Below are 20,953 nucleotides of genomic sequence, written 5' to 3'. Positions count from 1 at the left end.
ACTTTTGTTTTCTCCATGTCCAAATATTTGACTTGCTGTTTTAAACCTTTGATTTAAAATGACATACCTGTGGTGGTATACAGATGTCTATGGAGAAAGGGTAGTGAACTAGTGTCAGTATATCTGAGGGACTCAGACAAATTTAGGAGGAAAGGCTGAGATGGTTTGGACATGTGTAGAGGAAGGATAGTGGATATACTGGAGGTGAGATGGAGGTGAGATGGAGGCAGATGGCGGCATTCTTGCTTTTAAAAGCTTTTACATGTTAAGTCACACATTTTGATTTTAATTCCTTGTAGTTTTATTACAAACATTTTGATTTATTTTATTGGTAAAACAACTTCAAAATGAGCTGCAAACTTTACAACCACACACACACACACATATATAAGAGATGCCCTCCTTTTCACTTTTTCACCTTAACACGTTGTAATAAGTTTGAACATACTTAGAAAATGTTATTTTCGTTCAGCTGTACAAAAACTAATATAAAATGAATACATTTGTATCAGTAGCATCTGCATGATCTGATGGCATTCTCCCCAGGAGTAAGAAAAAGGCACAGTAGGTCAAACTTAAAGCATCCTCACAGTCCATCAGTTTGATGTTGGTGATGACTCTAAAGCACACAAAACAAGGAAACAGAGAGACTAGTAAGCCAGTAGGGATAACCAGGATAACATCATTTTTCTCCACATACGAAAGTAGTTTACCATTGACTGAGGTAGTATTACTCTTCCTCCCGTCCTCCTTTTAAGTCTTATTTAAATTCTCATTCACAGTAATCATTTGTTCCAAGCGATTGGAGCCTCGGTGGATCCACTCCTTAAGATCATCATCCTAAACATGAAATGAACACTACAGTAAGTCACAAAATTGAAATAAATGTAACAGGATTTAAAAAAGGAGGAACAACTTAAGGTGGAACAGACCAAAAAAACAACTTCCATCAAACTGCAGTCAATCTCCAGTACTTTACTCCTCTGCAGGAATCCGTTACGTTCCACGTTTACAGTCTGTCCGACGTGGTACTGCGTCATGGGTGGATAAGGCCACTTCTTTATATAATTCTGCATGAAAAGCTTGTGCTTTTCATCTAGGATATCATCCAAAGGGTTCTCCACTGTCATAGAAAATGGAAAATCTTAGTAGCAGTATTATAATAGCAGCTGCTGTGGACAGCGAGTATAGAAGAATTGGGATTCTGGATTTTATAAAATTAGATATTATGGACTTGACGACAGTCTTATGACAGCTGGTGTTCCAGCTGTCATAAGACGACAGGCGGGGTACACCTGGACAGATCGCTAGTCTGTCACAGGACTAACACAGAGACAGACAACCATAAATAACCTGAACTTACGCGGTTTGCAAACCATGTGCATTGCACGTAAGCCAGCATACACTGGAGTGTGATCATCAGTAAAAATCAGGAACCTGGAATATAAAAATTAAAAGTGATTTTACACTTTTCCCACCTTCACAATCTGAATTTATCACCAGAGTAAAGCACACTAACCTCATGCGGTTTTTTCTGCAGGGGACCTCTGCCATGAAACCAGGCACGAACTGGTCGTCTTTGCTCTGGACCACCACACGCGCACCGACAAACAACTCATTCACCTTTGGCATGTGTTCAAAGGCAATGTGGTGACCAGACACTAGGCTCCTCCCCTTCTCCTTAAAGTTGACCTTGTATTTCACCCTACCATCTTCTGAAATGATTAAAGAAACATTGGAAAAACTTTAGATTATACCAAATTTGCTTCTATCTGCGTTTTCTTGAAATAAGAAATGTCAAATACAGGTGCATGTGTTAATCTCCAAAAGTTGATTCTGTTCATCTGGACGTAGCGTTTTGTGGGAGAAACGTTTCGTCACTCATCCAAGTGACTTCTTCAGTCTCAGCTGACTGCAGGTTTACCCAAATCTTATAAACAGTACATTTGCATAATGACTGAAACCAGCCCACTGAAGGAACAATGGGCTGGGAGGTCAGTTCCTTAATCATAATTATGCAAATTCTCATGACCATTGATCAACAACCACTGACCAAAACCCACTGATCAAAGACCACTGATCAATGGCCATGAGTACCATTCACAGAGAGTTGGGGAATGGCTGCAATCACAGCATTGTAAGATGGCGAAAGATGTACCCTTAGGCCCCCTCCTCGATTCAGAGATGGTCTTTCCCTTTTCACGTAAATGGCCTCCTTCACTCCGCGCCTTGGGGTGGACCAATTTTTGGCGCAGCGTGTTTTGGGGTTTAAAAGCCACAGAGACCCGGTGTTTAGAAAAAATGCATCTCAACTGTTCCGATACTCCTGACACATATGGGATCACTACAGGTTTTCGCTTGGGCAGCGGTTGTCCTTCTCTCCTGGATCGGCTGGAGCTTTCTTTAGGTGCCTTTCCAGCTTTGACAAAAGTCCAGCTGGGATAACCACATTTACTTAGGGCCTTCTTGATGTGCTGTTCTTCTGCCTCCCTGGCCGCTGTGTCAGTGGGGATGGTGTTCGCTCTGTGTTGTAGCGTCCTGATGACACCCAGTTTGTGCTCCAGTGGATGATGAGAGTCAAACCTTAGATACTGATCCGTATGTGTAGGTTTACGGTACACGTCAGCTTTTAGATGTCCCCCATTACTGATGGAAATCTCACAGTCTAAGAAGGCTAACCTGCCACTTTTCATATCCTCCCTGGTGAATTTGATGTTTCGGTCCACCGAGTTAATGTGATCCGTGAAATGTAGTACGTCCTGAGATTTGATTTTCACCCAGGTGTCATCCACATATCTGAACCAATGGCTTGGTGGTTGTCAAAGGAAAATTGTGTATATGTTATCAGCAGTGTTGGGTAAGTTACTTTAAATTAGTAACTTAGTTACATTACTAGTTACTTCTCTAAAAAAGTAACTCAGTTACTTCAAGTTACTCGTTACTTTCAAAGTAACTAGTTACTAGGGAAAGTAACTAGTTACTAGGGAAAGTAACTTTGGTTTTACTCAGAATTCTCTTGTTAAGGTGTTGCTTCTGTAACTGGATATCCAGCCAGACTGCCAGTCTTCTAGCTTGCTTACTTGCCACAAGTGCACTGTGCCACCTACCAACAGAAAGGAAAAAATAATGTGCACATTTCCACGAGAGAAATCCCACGCCTGGACCGACGTTGACCGCCGCCATGATTCTAGCCTGCTTTTTACATCTAACACAAAAACTGCAGTCGTGGTGCTTTTGATTGTACTCAGAACTTGGAGATTCTGCCTTCTGAATAGGAAGATGTAGGTAACACCAGACTGCAGATGAGCTGCATACAGAGCTGGACTGGGACAAAAAAAATCGTCCCGGCATTTTGACTAGAGACCGCCCACCATTATAGGAAAAATCATAAAGCCTTTGACAGTGATGTACACTGTTCTGATGGTATATATGTATCAATCTATCAATTGTTTGTTGTAAGACTCAGATAATTATTTTTTTTTAAAAGCGAGACATTTTAAATGAGAATAATAAAGAAAAGTATTTCTTTGTGCCCCCTTTCCTGTTAATGCCCTACCTGGCCCCTGGCAAAACTTTGCTAGACCCGCCCCTGCACAGTTACCAGCTGTCAGCTACATAGAAAAGGATCCTGGTGTTATTTGTCTCTCAGAAACAGTTCATACCTTCCTTCAACTCATTCATGTCACCTAAAAGGTAAACCTGTTTCTCCATCACCTGTTCAGCTCTGATGATTCAGTAAGGACATCTCCTGGTTTCATCTTCATGTTTCCCTCTCACCAGATAACCAAACCGATATCATGACCAGCAGCTTTACAGCTGTGGCTCCAGCAAACATCAGCTGATACTAGAAATTAATATTAAATAAATTCTAACAACAGCTGATCAAGCTTAAATGTGCTGCTGTTGTTTAACGCGACATCCGCTGGTTTCCTCTTTCTGGCGCAAAGTGGGCGATAAATAAACAAGAGAGAAAAGCCGATCAGCTGATCATTGATCAGTTTCGTGATTGAAGTAGAAACCGGAGAGAATGAGAGAAGAAGAGGCAGCTGTGCAACTTCAGCTTTGTGTCTTTTTCATTGTAGCTGAAGTCCGGGACAAACTGTGTTCCTTTTCACCTCAGTACGAAACGCGTAATATTTTCTCTGAATACGAGACGATTGTTTTTTACGGGACGGTTGGCAACTCTAATAATTAACCGTATGAACAAAATAAAGTTCAACATCAGTAACATAGCACCCACCCAGCTGTATAGAAACTCCGTCATGCTAGCTAGCACGCAGTACGAAAATGTCAGCATAAGGAAAATAAACTCCACCTAAACTTGGTTTATATCTGACTGATAGACTGCAGGTCATAACTTCTTACCTTAAGTTCAGTTCACCTGACACGCGGACCGGACGGCCGCTCGGGTCTCTCCTCTTGCCTCCCTTTTCCTTCATCCACCTGCTGGCTTCCACCACTTGCTAATGTTACTGAATCTGTGGAAGCTCCGCGATATCCACCACACGAAGTAACGAGTAACGAGCCTATCTAAATCCCAGTAACGAGTAACGCGTTCCTGGTTTTGGCATAATAACTAGTTACCGTGCTCGTTACCACAATAATAACGTAGTTACTGTAACGCGTTACTTAATAACGCGTTAGTCCCAACACTGGTTATCAGCTACATGAAGTGTGCTCTTTTAGGATCACTGAGCAAATGTCTATGTGACTTTTCACCTAGTAACTTGTGTGCAGCTACTAACTGCTTCCTGTTTTCAGAGAACATTTAGATGTAAAGGGAAAAACCCGCTGCTCTGAGTGACGTTGTTACTTTTGTACACACACACATATACACACACACACACACACACACACACACACAGAACTGTATAAATAAAGAACCCAGAGAGTGATGAGACGCAGGTCATGCGTCCATGACTGCCCTTCGCGAGTGAAAAACTTCTGCAGTGTTTGTGTTTTCTAACTCAATGTCTCAGCTGAAGAACGGCAGGGTGATTTAAAGAAATCCCCTGTCAGTGGTGTCCCAGGGTAGGATAGCAAAGCCCTCTTTTCCACTTCTTCCATGTACAAATTGGCCACGATGGGTGAAACTGGGGAGCCCATGGCACACCCATGTTTCTGCCTGTAGAACTGACCCTTGTATGTGAAGTAGGTGGAATGAAGACACAGTTCCAAAAGCAAACACACTTGGTCGATGCTGAGAGTGATCCTGTTGCTGAGGTTGGTGTCATCCTGTAATCTCTTACGGACTACCTCCAACGCTTCCGTGACTGGGATGCAAGTGAAGAGAGATGTAACGTCGTACGAGACCATGGTTTCATCTGCCTCCATTATGACATCTCTCACCTTCTCAACAAAATCCAGAGTGTTCTGGATGTGGTGTTCAGAGCTGCCCACCAGCGGGTTGAGGATCGAAGCCAGAAACTTGGAGATGTTATAGGTGACAGAGTTGATCATGCAGACAATTGGTCTTAAAGGTGCACCCTGTTTATGTATTTTCGGTAAACCATACAGACTTGGTGTAGACTCCCCTGGGTATAGCCTGTGGTATGAGGTCCGGTCAATAGCCTTGTCTTGTTCCAACTGTTTCAGACAGTCTATCACCCTCTTCCTGTAGCCACTTCCTGGTTCTCGTTTCAGGGGCTCATAAGTATTTTCATCACTGAGTAGTGACAAAATCTTCTCATGATAGTCTTTCTGGTTTAGCAATACTGTGCACCTACCCTTGTCTGCCGGAAGGATGATAATGTTGTTGTCATCACTAAGTGATGTGAGTGCCTTCCTCTCCTCCATGGGGATGTTGGATGCTGAGGGCTTTGCATTGCTGAGACAGGCCGAAACTTTCGTCCGTAGTTGCTCTGCTTCCACTTCTGCAATATTGTTGTTACGAATTGCTGTTTCTGTGGCTGTGATCAGCTCCACTAGCGGGATTTGTCTCGGTGTGACAGCAAAATTCAACCCTTTAGCAAGGATGTTTTTCTCTGTTTGGGTGAGCTGTCTGTCAGACAAATTCTTCACCCACTTGTCCACATCCTCCGTGTCACATCCTTCTCTCTTCTGGCCGCTGAGGACACTCTCCGTATTTTGTGGTGGTTTCCGACGTACAACAAGTAAGTCAAACTTCCTTTGTTGCCAACTTCCTTTGTCCCCAAGGATCGGGGGCCCCGACACAAACAGAGTAACATAGTGTACACTGTTAAGTGCCAGGAGGATTGCCAGGATTTATACATCGGGGAAACCAAACAACCTCTGGCGAAGCGGATGGCACAACACAGAAGAGCTACCTCATCAGGCCAGGACTCTGCAGTCTATTTACACCTACAGGCCAGTGGACACTCTTTCAATGATGAGGATGTACACATCCTGGACAGGGAAGAATGCTGGTTTGAGCGCGGAGTGAAGGAGGCCATTTACGTGAAAAGGGAAAGACCATCTCTGAATCGAGGAGGGGGCCTAAGGGTACATCTTTCGCCATCTTACAATGCTGTGATTGCAGCCATTCCCCAACTCTCTGTGAATGGTACTCATGGCCATTGATCAGTGGTCTTTGATCAGTGGGTTTTGGTCAGTGGTTGTTGATCAATGGTCATGAGAATTTGCATAATTATGATTAAGGAACTGACCTCCCAGCCCATTGTTCCTTCAGTGGGCTGGTTTCAGTCATTATGCAAATGTACTTGGGGAAACCTGCAGTCAGCTGAGACTGAAGAAGTCACTTGGATGAGTGACGAAACATTTCTCCCACAAAACGCTACGTCCAGATGAACAGAATCAACTTTTGGAGATTTACTTTCCTGGATGATTGAGAATGCATCAAGACGTGCATGTGTTAAATTAAACGTTTTTTTCTCATATCAAATTTATCTATTTTCTTTGAGAGCGTAATCAAAAGCGCTTAAGCGAATACAGAGACCAGGGGGTGTACTATAAAACTGGATTAATGGGTTACGAAGGTAAATTCAATTAAAGTCAGAGTTTTCACTTTCACAAAAGCGGCTTTCTTTTAAATTGACTAGATTACCATGGTAACTCGCTAAACATATTAACACATAACCTGGTTCAGATCAGGTTACAGAGCTGAGAGCACGTGGTTAGAGTTTAATTTTAAAATCGCCTAAAAGCACCATATTTTAACTAATCCTTTTAATTACACTCTGCTCCAAGTGTGACATACTGATTATCTGCTGAAGTAATGCATTTAAACAAGAAACACCAGGCGTTGAGTTAGAGCATCACAATCTGTGTCAAGATGTCTTGTCAGAGGAATTCAGTCAGTGTATGTATGTATAAATATGCTTTTTGGCTCGGTCCCAATTTGCTTCCAGGTGCATTTGAAACTGAACAGTCTATTTGTATCATGATGAATCTAAAAATGAGAAGTTATTTATTAATTTGTTTGAGGATTTTAAACACTTATCACAAATGGGCACAAAAATAAGTACAAGGAAACACTGAAGGCAGGGGGGAGGCCCAAACACCAACAAACTTTGAACTGCAGCAGTGGTAATGTCACTCATATCTCATATCTCATGCATGGTGTGTGTAATAACAACAAGCACAACCACAACCACTCAACAAAATAAAGAAGAAAAAAAAAAGAGTAAAAAAAGAAAAAAAATCTAAACGTTGCTAGTCTAGCCTCAACTATGGGACACGGATATGTAAAAAACATAACTTCCTTTAGCATCACATAATTTCTTTTGTTTACTTTGAAGTTTAAAATTTTTGTTATCTTACTAGCAGAGCAACAGTGTGTCGAGCTCTGCTTGCCGTGACATCCTGATGACACTCAGTGTCAACAGAGCTACAGAATGTCTCCAAATAAATAAATTGCTTAATTCATTGCTTAACTTACTAACTACTTCAAAGCCATTTCACAATAAATGTCATCCAACATTCCCAACTACACAAAACGAGACCTCTTTAATCGACGAGTAGCTGTCAAGCTAAAGACAAATGTGAAACTTTACAATCTGCTTTGTGCTTACCAATAGAGCCTTTTCTTTATTATTCTTACCCTTTGTTATTATTTCAACAATTGTCCCTGGATGCCAGCTCAAAGCCCTCTTTCTGGCCAGGACCTTCATGTTCACACTGATCTCCCTTTGTGGCACCGCAGCAGGGGTCTTTGTGGCTGAGGACTGGGAAGCAGCTGATACAGTGGTTACAGGAGTTACTTCTGTCAGCGTAAAAGGAGCAAAATGTCATTTGAACACTGACGATTGGATAGATTTTGTGTATTCTGTGTTTGGAAATCTGGTAGTGATCTGTTCCTCAGTGTACAAAGCAAGATCTTTAAATTTGCCAATATTTTCTACTCTTCAACAATATAATTAGTAAAAGAACTCTACTACAGCTTTAAATCAGCTTAAAAACACATAAACCTAAGATCTGGTGCAAACAAAAAAAAAAAAAAAAAAAAAAGGTCTTACATGGAGTTTATGTTTTTGCATAATGTATATTTTGTGGTCATTACCTGAAGTGCTTGCTGGTTTTGTCGATGTTTTCGTTGCCTTGCTCTCAGCACTCGTGTTTGTGCCGGCTTGTGGTGACTTTGCCGTTTTGCCTTTTGCATCAGTAACTGTACCCGCTTGCTGCGTCAATGTTTTCACTGGGCTGCTTTTGGCGCTGCTTTCTGCGTTTGTTGTCAGAGTCGATGTCTTTGCTCTGCTTCTGTTAGCGATGGGGTTTCTTCTCTCCTGATGTGTTGTGCCATTCTTAGTGTGTTTTCCATTCGTTTTGGTCATTTTTTTCCTCTTGTTTGAACGTGTACTTGAAAAAGAAAAGTCAGTATCACTCGAGTCTCCGCTGGGTTCCCACTGCATGTCAGACCCATCAGTGCCTAAAGACTCATCTTCACTCAGGTGACTCTGAGGCGATGGAGGAGATAGAGAGCTGGTCATTTGAGATCCAGTCATTCTGGTCAGGACCACTACTGGGCTCTTCAAAGTGAGAGGGTGTTTTTTTCTCAGAACTCTTTCTTGTTTTTCGCTGTCTTTTGGCTTAGATGAAAAAGAAACCGAGCCATCAGAAGCCAGAGGTCTGTGGACTTGAGTTTCTGAGGGAACAGATTCGCATGACAGCGGTGATGCTTGTCCTAAAAACAGTAAAAATCACAGGTTAAATTGTAGCTTTCAAACAAACCTACCAAGTGAACCTTTTTTAATTCAATTTTGCTTTACCACAGCTTGTTTGGTTATTGTCATCGTCCAAATCTGTGTCACTGTACTCCCACTCCAACAATGAGTAAAGGTTCTTGACAGTTTCCTCACATGCAGCCACAGACCTGAATGACAACAACAAAGAGAAATGAATGAAGAGAAGATAGAAAACACAGAGAAAGTAACCAGTATACAGGCTCTGATATTTAACATAGCACATCCATGCCTCGGGAGAGATTCTGGCAAATCATCAGGCGACTCAGGAGGGGAAAGTCGTGCTCTAACTGCACTGTGTATAGTGCAGGTGGAGCACTGCTGACTTCTACTAAGAATACTGTCGTGCGGTGGAAGGAATACTTCTTAATCCCACTGACACATCTTTCGTAGAGGAAGCGGTCTGGGGTCTGGGGTCTGGGGAAAAGGGGGACCACGGTCCTCAGCCGGAAAAACGGTTGAGTTGCCACTCCGGGTCAGAGACAAGTAACTTTCCCAAGTGGAGGTACTTAAGTATCTCTGGGTTTTGTTCACAAGTGCAGTGACCAAAAGAACAAGATCGCAGATACAAGCAGGAGAAATTAGCTTTCTCCGAAGGGTGGCTGACCTCTCCCTTAGAGATAGGGTGAGGAGTTGGCCATCTGGGAGGGGCTCAGAGTAGAGCCACTACTCCTCCACATCAAAAGCAGCCAGTTGAGGTGGTTTGGGCATCTGACAAGGATGCCTCCTTGGTGAGCTGTTCCGGCATGTCCCACCGGGAAGAGGCCCCAGGGCAGACCCAGGTGCGCTGGAAAGATGATATCTCTCGGCTGGCCTGGGAATGCCTTGGTGTTCCCCTATACAAGCTGGAGGAGGTGGCCGGGGAGAGGGTGGTCTGGGCTTTTCTGCTTAGGCTGCTGCCCCCGCAACCCAGCCTCGGATAAGAAAATGTATGTATGGATGGAATCCATGCCATCAAAAATACATAAAGAATCATCACATTTAGAACAAAATCACATCCTTTAAAGAAAGCCAATACAACTTTTTTACTTTTTTATCTTAAATTTTTTATCTTATATCTTAATATGTTATGCAATGTTCTAATTAGTGTGAGTTGTATAAAAAGTAAAGGATACACTCAGTATACTTAGTGCCTGGAAGTATGCCCAGGTCGCAAAAAAAAAAAAAAAAAAAAAAAAAAAAAAAAAAAAAAAAAAAAAAAAGGTTCTCTTTCAAACATTCGTTTCGGTGTCTCACTATGGGGAACGCTCTCTCAGCGTTGTCCTCAGAAGCCTCTATATCATTACTCCAGCCAGTATTGGCTGGCAGTCGTGACGCCTGCGTCAGGGAGGGGCCACCCTCCTCCCTATAAAAGGTTGTGACGCAGCGTCACCCGTCATTCAATTTCCTCTTCTCGCTTCTTAGAAACCTCATCTCTCCTGACTGTGAACGTGAGTGCTAGCTTAACTGTCCACGCGAGCAAGCTAACACCTTGGTCACCGGGCGCTGCACGGTTCGCGTTTCGAGTCGCCTGCTCTTCACCACGGAGCCAGGTCGGAGAGTGTGTTAGCTGCCACCACGCACCTAACACAACAGCTAGCTGACCAAGCTAACTGTTCTTGCTACACACGGTCACCAAGCCAAGTAGCACAAGCGCTAGCCACCACACTAGCTAGGTCATACGAGCTCACCATAGCTACTCGACCGAGAAGAAAATAAAAATCAGCATTAGCCGTCCAGCCATTCTAGGCTAGCTACACCAAGCTTCCTTAACATGGCAGACTGCAAACCGCTGCCCAAACTTTGCCCCTGCGGTTGCAAAATCTCAGGCTCAGATACGCATGATGCGTGTGTGATGTGCCTCGGGCTGCAACACGCCCAGGCGGCTATTTCCACACCGGGTATATGCGAACACTGCGCTCGCTTCACCCTAAAAAGCCTTCGCCGAAGGCTAGCCCGCCAGGCTAGCCTGTCAAAGAAGGACCCAATGCTGTCTCCAATCGACCCACCGATGGAGCACACTGAGTCTGCAATACCAGGCACCGGCTGGGCGGCGAGATGGATATCGCCCTCCGCTGGTGGATGATGCCGAGGTCAGCTGCGAAGCTATGTTGTCTGATTCCCTCGAGGCTAATGACGAGCTACTCAGCGAATCCTCTGAGGGAGCGTCGGAACATCTCGTCTCGGACGAGGATGACGACGTTTTCTTTGCCCCCTCTGGTCGGAATTCTGCGACACAAGGGGCCGATTGTGACAACCCCGGCACACAGTCCCGCGGCATGGAGCTATTCGACGTTGCAAAACGGGCGGCTGACAAGCTAGCAATCCCATGGCCCGCGGTGACAACGGAGACCTCCACCTCACGATACGAGGGTAAAAGGCTCCCCAAAGCAAAGCGCACTACTAAGCAGGTACTGCCGCTTTTCCCCGAATGCGTGGACGAGGTCACACGCTGCTGGGCAAAGCCATTTTCGTCACCCAACCCCGTGCAGGGAGCGGCGGCGTTTGACTGCGCTGGAATGAAGGAGAAGGGCATCTACCAAATTCCTACAGTGGAAAATCTGGTGGCTTCCCATCTCCACCCGAACCAGAAACTCTCCATGTCATCTGGTCCGTCCCTGCCCTCCAAGGCCGAACGCCTGCAGTCCTCCCTGGCTGACAAGGCGTATAAATCGGTTGCCACCACCGCGAGGGCATTGAACGCCTCATCGCTCCTGCTAGCTTACTCGGCGGAGCTCCAGGACCAGGCTGCCGCGAACCCGGATGCTAGTGAGCTATGGGATGAGCTGGGCGTCGTTACGGACCAGTGTCTCCACCTCACTAGAGCGGCAGTACAAGCGGCGGGCAGGGCTCTCAGCATCATCGTCCTACAGGAGAGGGCCAGATGGCTGAACCTGTCGGGGCTTTCGGACAGAGAGAAACGTGACATTCTGGATGAAAGCATCGACCCCGCTGGCCTTTTCGGGACCGCTGTTGCCACCATGCAAAGACGGTGCGAGGAGAAAAAGAAAGAGGGAGAGGCCCTGCAGCTGTGTCTCCCTAGGAAGGCCCAGGCTGCGCCCCCGCCTCCACCCGGTCGCCGCACGTTCGCTCAGGTCACCAGCCGTCCAGCCGGCGTGCCGACGTTTAAAATCCCTCGCCGCCCAGCCCCGCAGGTCGCGGCCCAGGGTCCCCTAGGATCGCAAAACCCTAAGACCCACTGGCCCAGGAAGCATGTCCCGCCTGCTGCCGCTCAGGGTGCCCCACCACCAGCGAAGCAGTCCGACCGCAAGAAGAAGCGGACTGCCTAACATCCCCCACGGGGAGATCGGAGCCGGACCAGCCCGAGCTCCAAGTTCACTCCAGGGCTCAGTTCCGGAGCCCGTTCGGAGAAGTGTGTTCTGCCTCCTCCTTTCAGCGCCTGGGACTCGAGTTGGATCCCACAGAGCGCATTTCAACAAAGAGACGACGAGACACTGTTCAGCGCAGTCAAGCGAGTCACAGTCTCATAAAAACATTCTGTTTATTAAAAACTCACCCGTTGCATCCAGGCATGTTGCCAAGGGCACGGGAAAAATGTGTGAAAAACACAGAAAGTATGTTGAAAAACATAATGCCCCCACGCACCCAGGCACCACCGGGGTTGATTTCCTCAGTGGTGTCCGGACCCATGAGCGCTGGTCAGGCGCGAGCCGCCCGCGCATGCGCAGTCGGATCTGGCCCGAAGGACCAGTTTCCGCCACAAGAGGGAGCCAGAGCTCCGTCTACTGTGGAGTGCCTGTCATTGGGACCGCTGTCGGCGAGAATAGAGCGATGGCGAGCTCTCGCTGCACCAGAATGGGTTGTGAGGACATTAGAACGAGGCTATCGTTTGCAATTCGCAAACACCCCTCCCAGATTTCACAGAGTGATTTTCTCTCTTGCAAAGGGCGAATCAGCCAGGATCCTGCAAGAAGAAATAACTACTTTGCTGTCAAAGGGAGCAGTACGAGAAATACCCCAGGAGCAGAGCCAGTGCGGCTTTTACTCAAAGTATTTTCTCGTGCCCAAGAAAGGAGGGGGACTGCGTCCGATACTGGACCTACGGGCTCTGAATCAGCATCTGAGGTCATACAAATTCAGGATGCTGACGCCCACCACTCTGCTGCATGTAGTGCGCCCAGGCGATTGGTTTACATCAATAGACCTGAAGGACGCATATTTTCACATTCCTATTTACCCGCCTCACAGGAAATTCCTGCGCTTTGCGTTTCAGGGCAGAATGTACGAGTACCAGGTCCTGCCGTTTGGTCTCTCACTGAGCCCTCGGGTATTTGTGAAATGCACAGAGGCAGCCATAGCCCCACTGAAGAGGCGGGCATCCGCATAGCATCATACATAGACGATTGGCTGCTGCTATCAGAGTCAGAAATAATGGGAAGAGAGCACACCAGGTTGACAGTGGATCATCTGATGGCTCTGGGTTTCACCATAAACTACGAAAAGAGTGTCCTGCAGCCAGCTCAGGCCATCTCTTTCATAGGAATAGCCCTCAACTCCCAAACGTACAGAGCGTGTCTCTCTGTGGACAGAGCACAGAAAATGCTATCACATGCCGGCATTTTTCAGTTGGGAAGATATCTCCCATTCAGGAAATGCCTGCAGATGCTGGGATTGATGGCGTCCTCACTGGCGGTCATTCCACTGGGCAGACTGCATATGAGGGAATTTCAGCGATGGGTCGCATCACTGAGACTGAATCAAAAGCGCCATACCCACCGCCATATCAGAGTGACAGCAGACTGTGCTGCAGCACTCCGCTGTTGGAGAAATCCCACATTTCTCACTCAGGGGTGTCACTGGGGGCTGTCACAGCCAGAAAGGTGGTAACCACGGACGCGAGTCTCACGGGGCTGGGCGCCACTCACGAGGGCAGAGCAGTGAGCGGCAGCTGGGACTCACAACAGAGGGTGCTCACATAAATTGGCTAGAATTGCTAGCAGCATTTCTAGCACTGAGACACTTCCTTCCCTGTTGAGGAACCACCATGTTCTGATCAGAACAGACAACACCACTGTTGTGGCGTACATCAACAGACAGGGCGGGTTACGTTCCCGTCCGTTGCACATGCTGGCTCGCAGACTGATCATGTGGAGCAGCATCAATCTGTTGTCACTGAGAGCTACTCACATTCCAGGAGCTCTGAACTTGGGAGCGGACTTAATGTCCAGGGAAACCCGCAATCACGGGACTGGACCCTGCACCCACATGTGGTGACCGAAATCTGGACCCGCTTTGGCCAGCCACAGGTCGATCTGTTTGCCTCGAGGGAGAACGCTCAGTGTCCACTGTATTTCTCCCTGAGGGACCAGGAAGCTCCGCTGGGGGTAGACGCATTAGCTCACAACTGGCCACATGCTCTGCTTTATGCGTTCCCTCCGCTGGCCTTAATTTCTCCCACTCTAACCAGAGTGAGAGAAAAAGGGCTAACAGTGATATTGATCGCCCAAGGTGGACGAGGTCCCATTGGTTGGCGGAAATTATGCCCCTCTTGTGGGACGAACCGTGGCCTCTCCCTCTCCGACGAGACCTAGTCTCCCAAGCCAGGGGAGATTTTTCACCCTCATCCCGGCGCCTCGCCCTGTGGGCTTGGCCCGTGAGAGGCTGTATCTGAGTACGGCAGGACTCCCCCAGGGAGTTATAGCCACTATTCAGAATGCTAGAGCCCCCTCCACAAGATCATTGTATGAGAACAAGTGGAGGGTATTTGAGGAGTGGTGTGGAAAGTCTCACACTCTCTCCTTTCAGTGCTCTGTGACAACAATTCTCTCCTTTCTCCAAGAACTGTTAGATAAAGGAAAGGCCTTTTCCACAATTAAAGTATATCTAGCAGCTATTTCAGCTTGCCATGTGGGCTTCGTGGATGGCCCAGTGAGCCACCACCCACTGGTCTGCCGTTTCATGAAAGGGGCACGACGGCTCCACCCAGTGTCTAAACCTCTCGTTCCCACGTGGGATTTATCTCTGGTGTTGGAGGCAGTTTCACAGCCACCATTTGAACCACTAAGCCAGGTGGAAGTAAAAATCCTGTCTTTGAAGACTGCATTGCTCCTGGCCCTCGCGTCTGCGGCGCGTGTCAGTGATATTCATGCGCTGTCAGTACACAAAGAGTGCATCCGGTTCACGCGGGATAACTCTAGAGTCACACTCAGGCCAAATCCGCCTTTGTGCCCAAAATCCTTATCTCCAATGCACCCCATTGGAGCTGGACGCTTTTTGCCCTCCTCCTTTCTCCTCCCTGGACAGGAGCGCCTACATGCTCTCTGTCCAGTTAGGGCTTTGTGTATCTATATGGAGAGAACAAAGGCTTTCAGGAGGTCGGATCAGCTGTTTGTTTCCTGGGCTAAACCACAGCTTGGCAAGCCCATTAGCAAACAACGCATTTCCCACTGGATTGTTGAGGCAATCCAATTGGCTTATTCAAGCACGGGCCTGTCCCCCACAGGGAGACTCCGTGCTCATTCTACCAGAGGGATGGCAACCTCTTGGGCCCTTTTTAGGGTGTCTCTGTAGAGGAGATATGTGCAGCGGCGAGCTGGGCTTCACCTTCGACCTTTGCAAGGTTTTACAGGTTGGATGTCACTGCACCATCTCTAGCCCACACTGTGTTGAGTGTGGGTCCCCACGAGACCTCCTAAGTTGGCAGTCAGTCGTTCAGATGGGCTTATCTGGCAATACGGGAGTCTGCATATCCCCATAGTGAGACACCGAAACGAATGTTTGAAAGAGAACTTGAGGTTACTTTATTCCGTAACCCCCGTTCTCTGATAACATGAGTGAGGTGTCTCACCAGATCACCCTCCTTGCACGAGGCGAGGAAGAGGTGAGCTTATCTTGAATGACGGTGACGCTGCGGCTGCGTCACAACCTTTTATAGGGAGGAGGGTGGCCTCCCTGGCGCAGGCGTCACGACTGCCAGCCAATACTGGCTGGAGTAATGATATAGAGGCTTCTGAGGACAACGCTGAGAGCGTTCCCCATAGTGAGACACCTCACTCATGTTATCAGAGAACGGGGGTTACGGAATAAAGTAACCTCAAGTTATCTGCTCATCACAAAACACAACACTCAGTATTAGAAGCCTGTAGAAGGATGTGTTATTGTAGGACAGTTTTAAGGCAAAGTAGGTGGGATTAACTAAATGTCATTAAAAGCTCAGCGGGGACTGCCCCATCAGGGCTCGCAAAATCGCTAGCCCGACGTCCCGGGGCTAGCGATTTTTCCAGTTGGACTACCAAAATCTATCTCAGCCCTGCCCGTCGGGCTATCATAGGAAGAAAAAATATATGTCAGTGCTTTTGCATTCTTTTGGAAATGTAGCTGAGTAATTATGTCATTGGCATCGGTGAGCCACTATCAATATGTGACATACTGAAATCGCGTTTGAATTTGCGCTTGTTTTTTGGTTTCACTTTGCGATCGCGCAAACTGTGTATAGAGAGCGGCAGCACTGATTGGTGAGTGACGATTAATTGTGCACCAATTCCTCTGACATCGTCTTATCACTCATTAGCTTACTATTCAAACCTGACAAGTGAAATCTCCCACAGCAAGCTTAAACATGTGAGAGGTTGATTGCGCAGAGAATCGCTGACCGTTATGTGAGTGCGTGTGTAAAAGCAGCAGGATATATATTTTAGTTCTGCTGAGCCAAATAAGACAGGTCAGGGTGAAGAAGTGACAGCCAAAGAAAAGCCTACCACAAAACAGAAAAGTTATGACAAATCAGACTATGAGGCAAAAAGAAAGTGCAGCTTTATGGTTTCATGGACAAAAGAATTTCTGTGGCTGGAATATGACAAGCTAAATACCCAGGGGTGCACATAAGTGGTCCGCAGGTGCGCATTCGCTGTCAAAATAAAAGACACGCACCAGATAAGAAGTTGCAACGCGCGTTTGCGTACATAAGATTTTCTGGAGGAGGACAGACATTTGTTTAGAACTCTTAAAGATGTCGAAGAAGCAAGCTCCTTTAAGCAATTACTTTTGTGTTCCTCCACCTCCAAAGAAATGTCAGAGTCCGAACTGCAAAAGAAGCACGTATTCTCAGAAAAGTGGTTGCAGGAGGTGAGCTGGCTTCAAACAAATGATGAACGCACAGAGATGTGATGCAGAATATGCCGTGAAAATCCCACTCTAGCGGACAAAAACAGTGCCTTTTATATGTACGCAAACACGACTTCTTATCTGGTGCGCGTCTTTTATTTTGACAGCAAATGCGCACCTGCGAACCACTTATGTGCACCCCTGTAAATAACATAATGTTCTGCCGGGTGTGTTGTTGGTTTTCCCTTGATTTCTGAGTCGACAAGCGCCTTTGTTACTGGGACCAGTAATTTTAAGAAAGACCCCCATTAGAACCCATGAGAAATGCAAGAAATACAGTATTGCTCAGTTTGCAATATCTTTCCCAGAACAAACACCAATTGCAAAGAACATACCAAAAATAAACCTGAAAAATCTGTTTAGAGCAGCGTACTATGTTGCAAAGAGTGAACTACCATTGGCAAAATTTAGCAGTCTTTGCAAACTTCAAAAAGCAAATGGCCTCGATCTTGGTTCCACTTATCTCTTACCCGTGACTTCAGTGGAAATTTCAAATTCAGGATCTGACACAGACTGATTCATGTTCTACACAGTTCTTACAAGTTCATAGAAATTTCTGTTCAATTAGAACCAAGTATTTGAGTTGATGATTGTAATTTTTATACAATGTTATAATTTGTGTTTCAACAATTTTTTGATTGTTTTGTTTCCGTTACAATATTATACTTTAATGTATAATATTGTAAAGGACACAAAACAGGAAACAAAACATCAATCAAAAATTTGCTCTCTTTTTTATTCGGGCTACTTAAATTTATTTTGGGCTACCAAAAACTGAAGAGTCCCTGCCCGAAGGGCTACCAGGGATTTTGAAATTTTGCAAGCCCTGCCCATTCAAGCACTTGCATGAAATTTTGATGCTTTTGCTTCCTTGCAAGAATAAGTGCTCCGTATATAACAGCTCTTGACTGTTGCTCATTTTTATTACATTTTACATTTTTAACCCAAAACCAGTTTTTTGTGTGAGTAGTTAAGCATATTAAAAGAGTTGTTTGTTAGTTTTTTTAAAGATTGCCACACTTAATGTTTTCATATTCGTTTACAATGACAACACTCACTCGCAAAGTCTCAGGAGGCCCGCGGCCTGTTCCTCTCTCCTTTTCAGCAGAGACTGCAGCCGATTGCATTTCTCCAGTAAATCCGGGGAGACCCGTTGGGTCTTCTTAGCCTCTTCTATTATCCAGCACTCCTCTCTGCTCATCTCAGTCTGATCTCCATCCATAGTTACTGCAACACACAAAGGTTTCACATGTCAGAGATGAATTATTACTAATGTTATTCCAAAAAAGCATCGATTTTCTCATGATACAGAAAAGAAATGAACAATGCAAAGTCCAAACATCTCAAAGACTTACACTTGGGGCTCCTAACACACTAGAAAAGATTGACATCACATCTCTTAGGGGAAGGTCAAGAGCCTTTGAATGTTTACCTGCATAAATAAAGCACATATTAATAGAAAATGGTTACATTGTGCTGTGGTTTAGCTAACTTACAGCTGAAATGAATCACTAATTTATTGAGCTACAGTGTTTCTGGACAACATGGTGCATTCTAGTGAGAATAGGGAGCAGGTGAAAGAAACCCTGGAGAGGTGGAGGTGCACTGGACAGAAAAGGAATTGCATTCAGTAGAAGAAAGACAGAACAATTGTTTGAATGACAGGGAGACAGGTGTAAAAATGACGATGCAGGAACCAGATATAGTGAAGAGGGATGAGTTTAAATAGTCAGGAAAGCAACAGACAGTGCACAAGAGAGGTGACGAAGAGTCCTGGGGGTGATTAGTGACAGAAGGATAGCAGCAAGAGTAAAACCAAAGGTTCACAACATGGTAGTGAGACTGGCTATGATACATGGTTTGGAAACAGTGGCACTGATAAAAAGACAGTTGACTGATCTGGTGGTGTCAGAGTTGAAGATGCTCAGATTTTCACTGGGGTGACCAAAAGGAAAAGGATTAGAAATGATTATATCAGAGGGATAGCTCGGGTTAAACAATTTGGAGACAGCTGAATAGATGTGGTTAGAGACAGTGCAGAGGAGGGATACTGGAGGATGGAAAGGATAGAGTGAGATGGAGGCAAATAATCTGCTCTACTGGCCCCTAAAGGGAGCATTCCTACTACAGGGAATGCTCCCTCATAAAACCTGAGGTATTTTCTCAGATTCTTGGAAAATCTAAAATTCACGTTTGTTAAATTATGCAAACCAACCATCTATTACATGTAATCATGTCTTCATAATGTGTTACCGCCATAAAACATTAATAATGTTGCTATGTAGAAGATCTTGGGTAATGTTGGTCTGTTAACAGAAGTAATCATGCCACGATACAGATCCATTGAACTAGTGCAAACAAATACAGTACATGCAATACAGTAATATCAAAATTTGGCAGTGAGACTTATATACTAGCTATAAACTGTTATTGGCTTAAAACAATTCAGACAACATTTTAAAACTGGCGAACATATGGTTCCTCTGCATCTGGGTGTACGGGCTAAAAGAGGGCGGATTAAAGTAAATCGAAACACTCGTATATTTTAAAAAAGACGTCCACCCAGGATAAGGTGTTAAGAATTTTACTAAAAATAAATAAATAAATACATGCAAACCAAAACACCAACATCTGACATTGTCTTGAGACTTATTGGTCGAAGCTAGCATGGACTTCAACCAGTTAGCCGTGGAAGCCGTTTCATTCTGACTCTGCGCCTCTTTATCGCACAAAGTGTATCCAACCTGATAAACATTCTTTTAATTTGAGCTAGATTAATTAATTAGATTAATTTTAATTTAAAATGTCAAATAAGAAACAAGTCATACCTTTAAGTAGCTTTGTTCTTTGGTCTTCTTCTCTTCATGTTGCGGGGTAGACCTGTGAGACTCACTACCGCCCCCTGCGTCCGGAAATACGACCGACACTCTTCCACTTCTTTTTAAACCGATTGCCATGTATGGAAGGGTGCAGAGTTATTATAGTTTTGCATTTTCTTATTAGTTTTACTTTATTTTTATTAGTCTTCCAGATGTAATGTAATGTGATGTGACTTTGTGACATGATGCGTGTTTCTGCTGGAAGCAGCCATTAGGGATCGATACAGATAAAGGATTGGACGTGGCCAGCAAAAATACTCAAGGAGGCCGTGTTGTTTAAATGATGTTTAGTTGGCTCCAAAGAGCCTGACGTGTGCCAGGAAAATATCCCCCACACCATTACACCACCACCTGTCTGAACTGTTGATACAAGGCAGGGTGGTTTGATACATGTATGATTACACAAAAGTCTGGGCCTGCCATCCAAAATGTTGCATCAGAAATCAAGATTGAAAAACGTTGCATGGTCTGACCAATCTGCTGTGATTCATGGAGCCTCAGTTTCCTGTTCTTAGCTGACAGGGGTGGTGACTGGCGTGCTGCTCATCTGTGCATTCAGAGATGCTGTTCTGCATACTTTGATTGTAACGTTATTTGAGTTGAGGTTGCTTTTCCTATCAGCTGGTCATTCTCTTTTAATCTCTGGCATGAACAAGGAAGAGAACTGTGGCCTACTTGATGTTTTCTATTTTTCAAACCATTCTCTGAGTAAACGTCAAAGTAAATTTAAATTGAACAGTGTTGAGCTATACAAGGCTCCCTCGAATAAATAAAAACTAAAGCATTGGATTTGTATCAGTAATTTTAAAATGA

The 20,953-nt window shown here is 45.3% G+C and overlaps 1 protein-coding gene across 2 annotated transcripts; it reads right to left on the bottom strand.

Moving 5' to 3' along the window:
* Positions 1-283: 283 nt before the first annotated feature.
* LOC116319439 (histone-lysine N-methyltransferase SETDB1-B-like) lies at positions 284-20,162 on the bottom strand. 2 transcript variants are annotated; one of them, XM_031738766.2, is made up of 11 exons: positions 20,090-20,162; positions 18,617-18,693; positions 18,320-18,488; positions 9,186-9,289; positions 8,480-9,100; positions 8,021-8,182; positions 1,520-1,715; positions 1,364-1,437; positions 933-1,123; positions 714-840; positions 284-619 (listed from the first exon to the last, which is right to left on the bottom strand). In XM_031738766.2, the coding sequence occupies exons 3-10, from the start codon at positions 18,481-18,483 to the stop codon at positions 754-756; spliced, it is 1,599 nt and encodes a 532-aa protein (XP_031594626.1). In that variant the 5' UTR covers positions 18,484-18,488; positions 18,617-18,693; positions 20,090-20,162; the 3' UTR covers positions 284-619; positions 714-753. The 2 variants fall into 2 exon arrangements, with proteins under 2 accessions (XP_031594626.1, XP_031594627.1); XM_031738767.2 differs by having other exon boundaries at positions 8,021-8,155.
* Positions 20,163-20,953: the final 791 nt, after the last annotated feature.

Source organism: Oreochromis aureus, linkage group 22, assembly GCF_013358895.1.
Source record: "Oreochromis aureus strain Israel breed Guangdong linkage group 22, ZZ_aureus, whole genome shotgun sequence".
Taxonomy (NCBI): Eukaryota; Metazoa; Chordata; class Actinopteri; order Cichliformes; family Cichlidae; genus Oreochromis; species Oreochromis aureus.
Note: the sequence above shows the minus strand (reverse complement) of the source record. Positions and strands in the feature narration are given on the sequence as shown.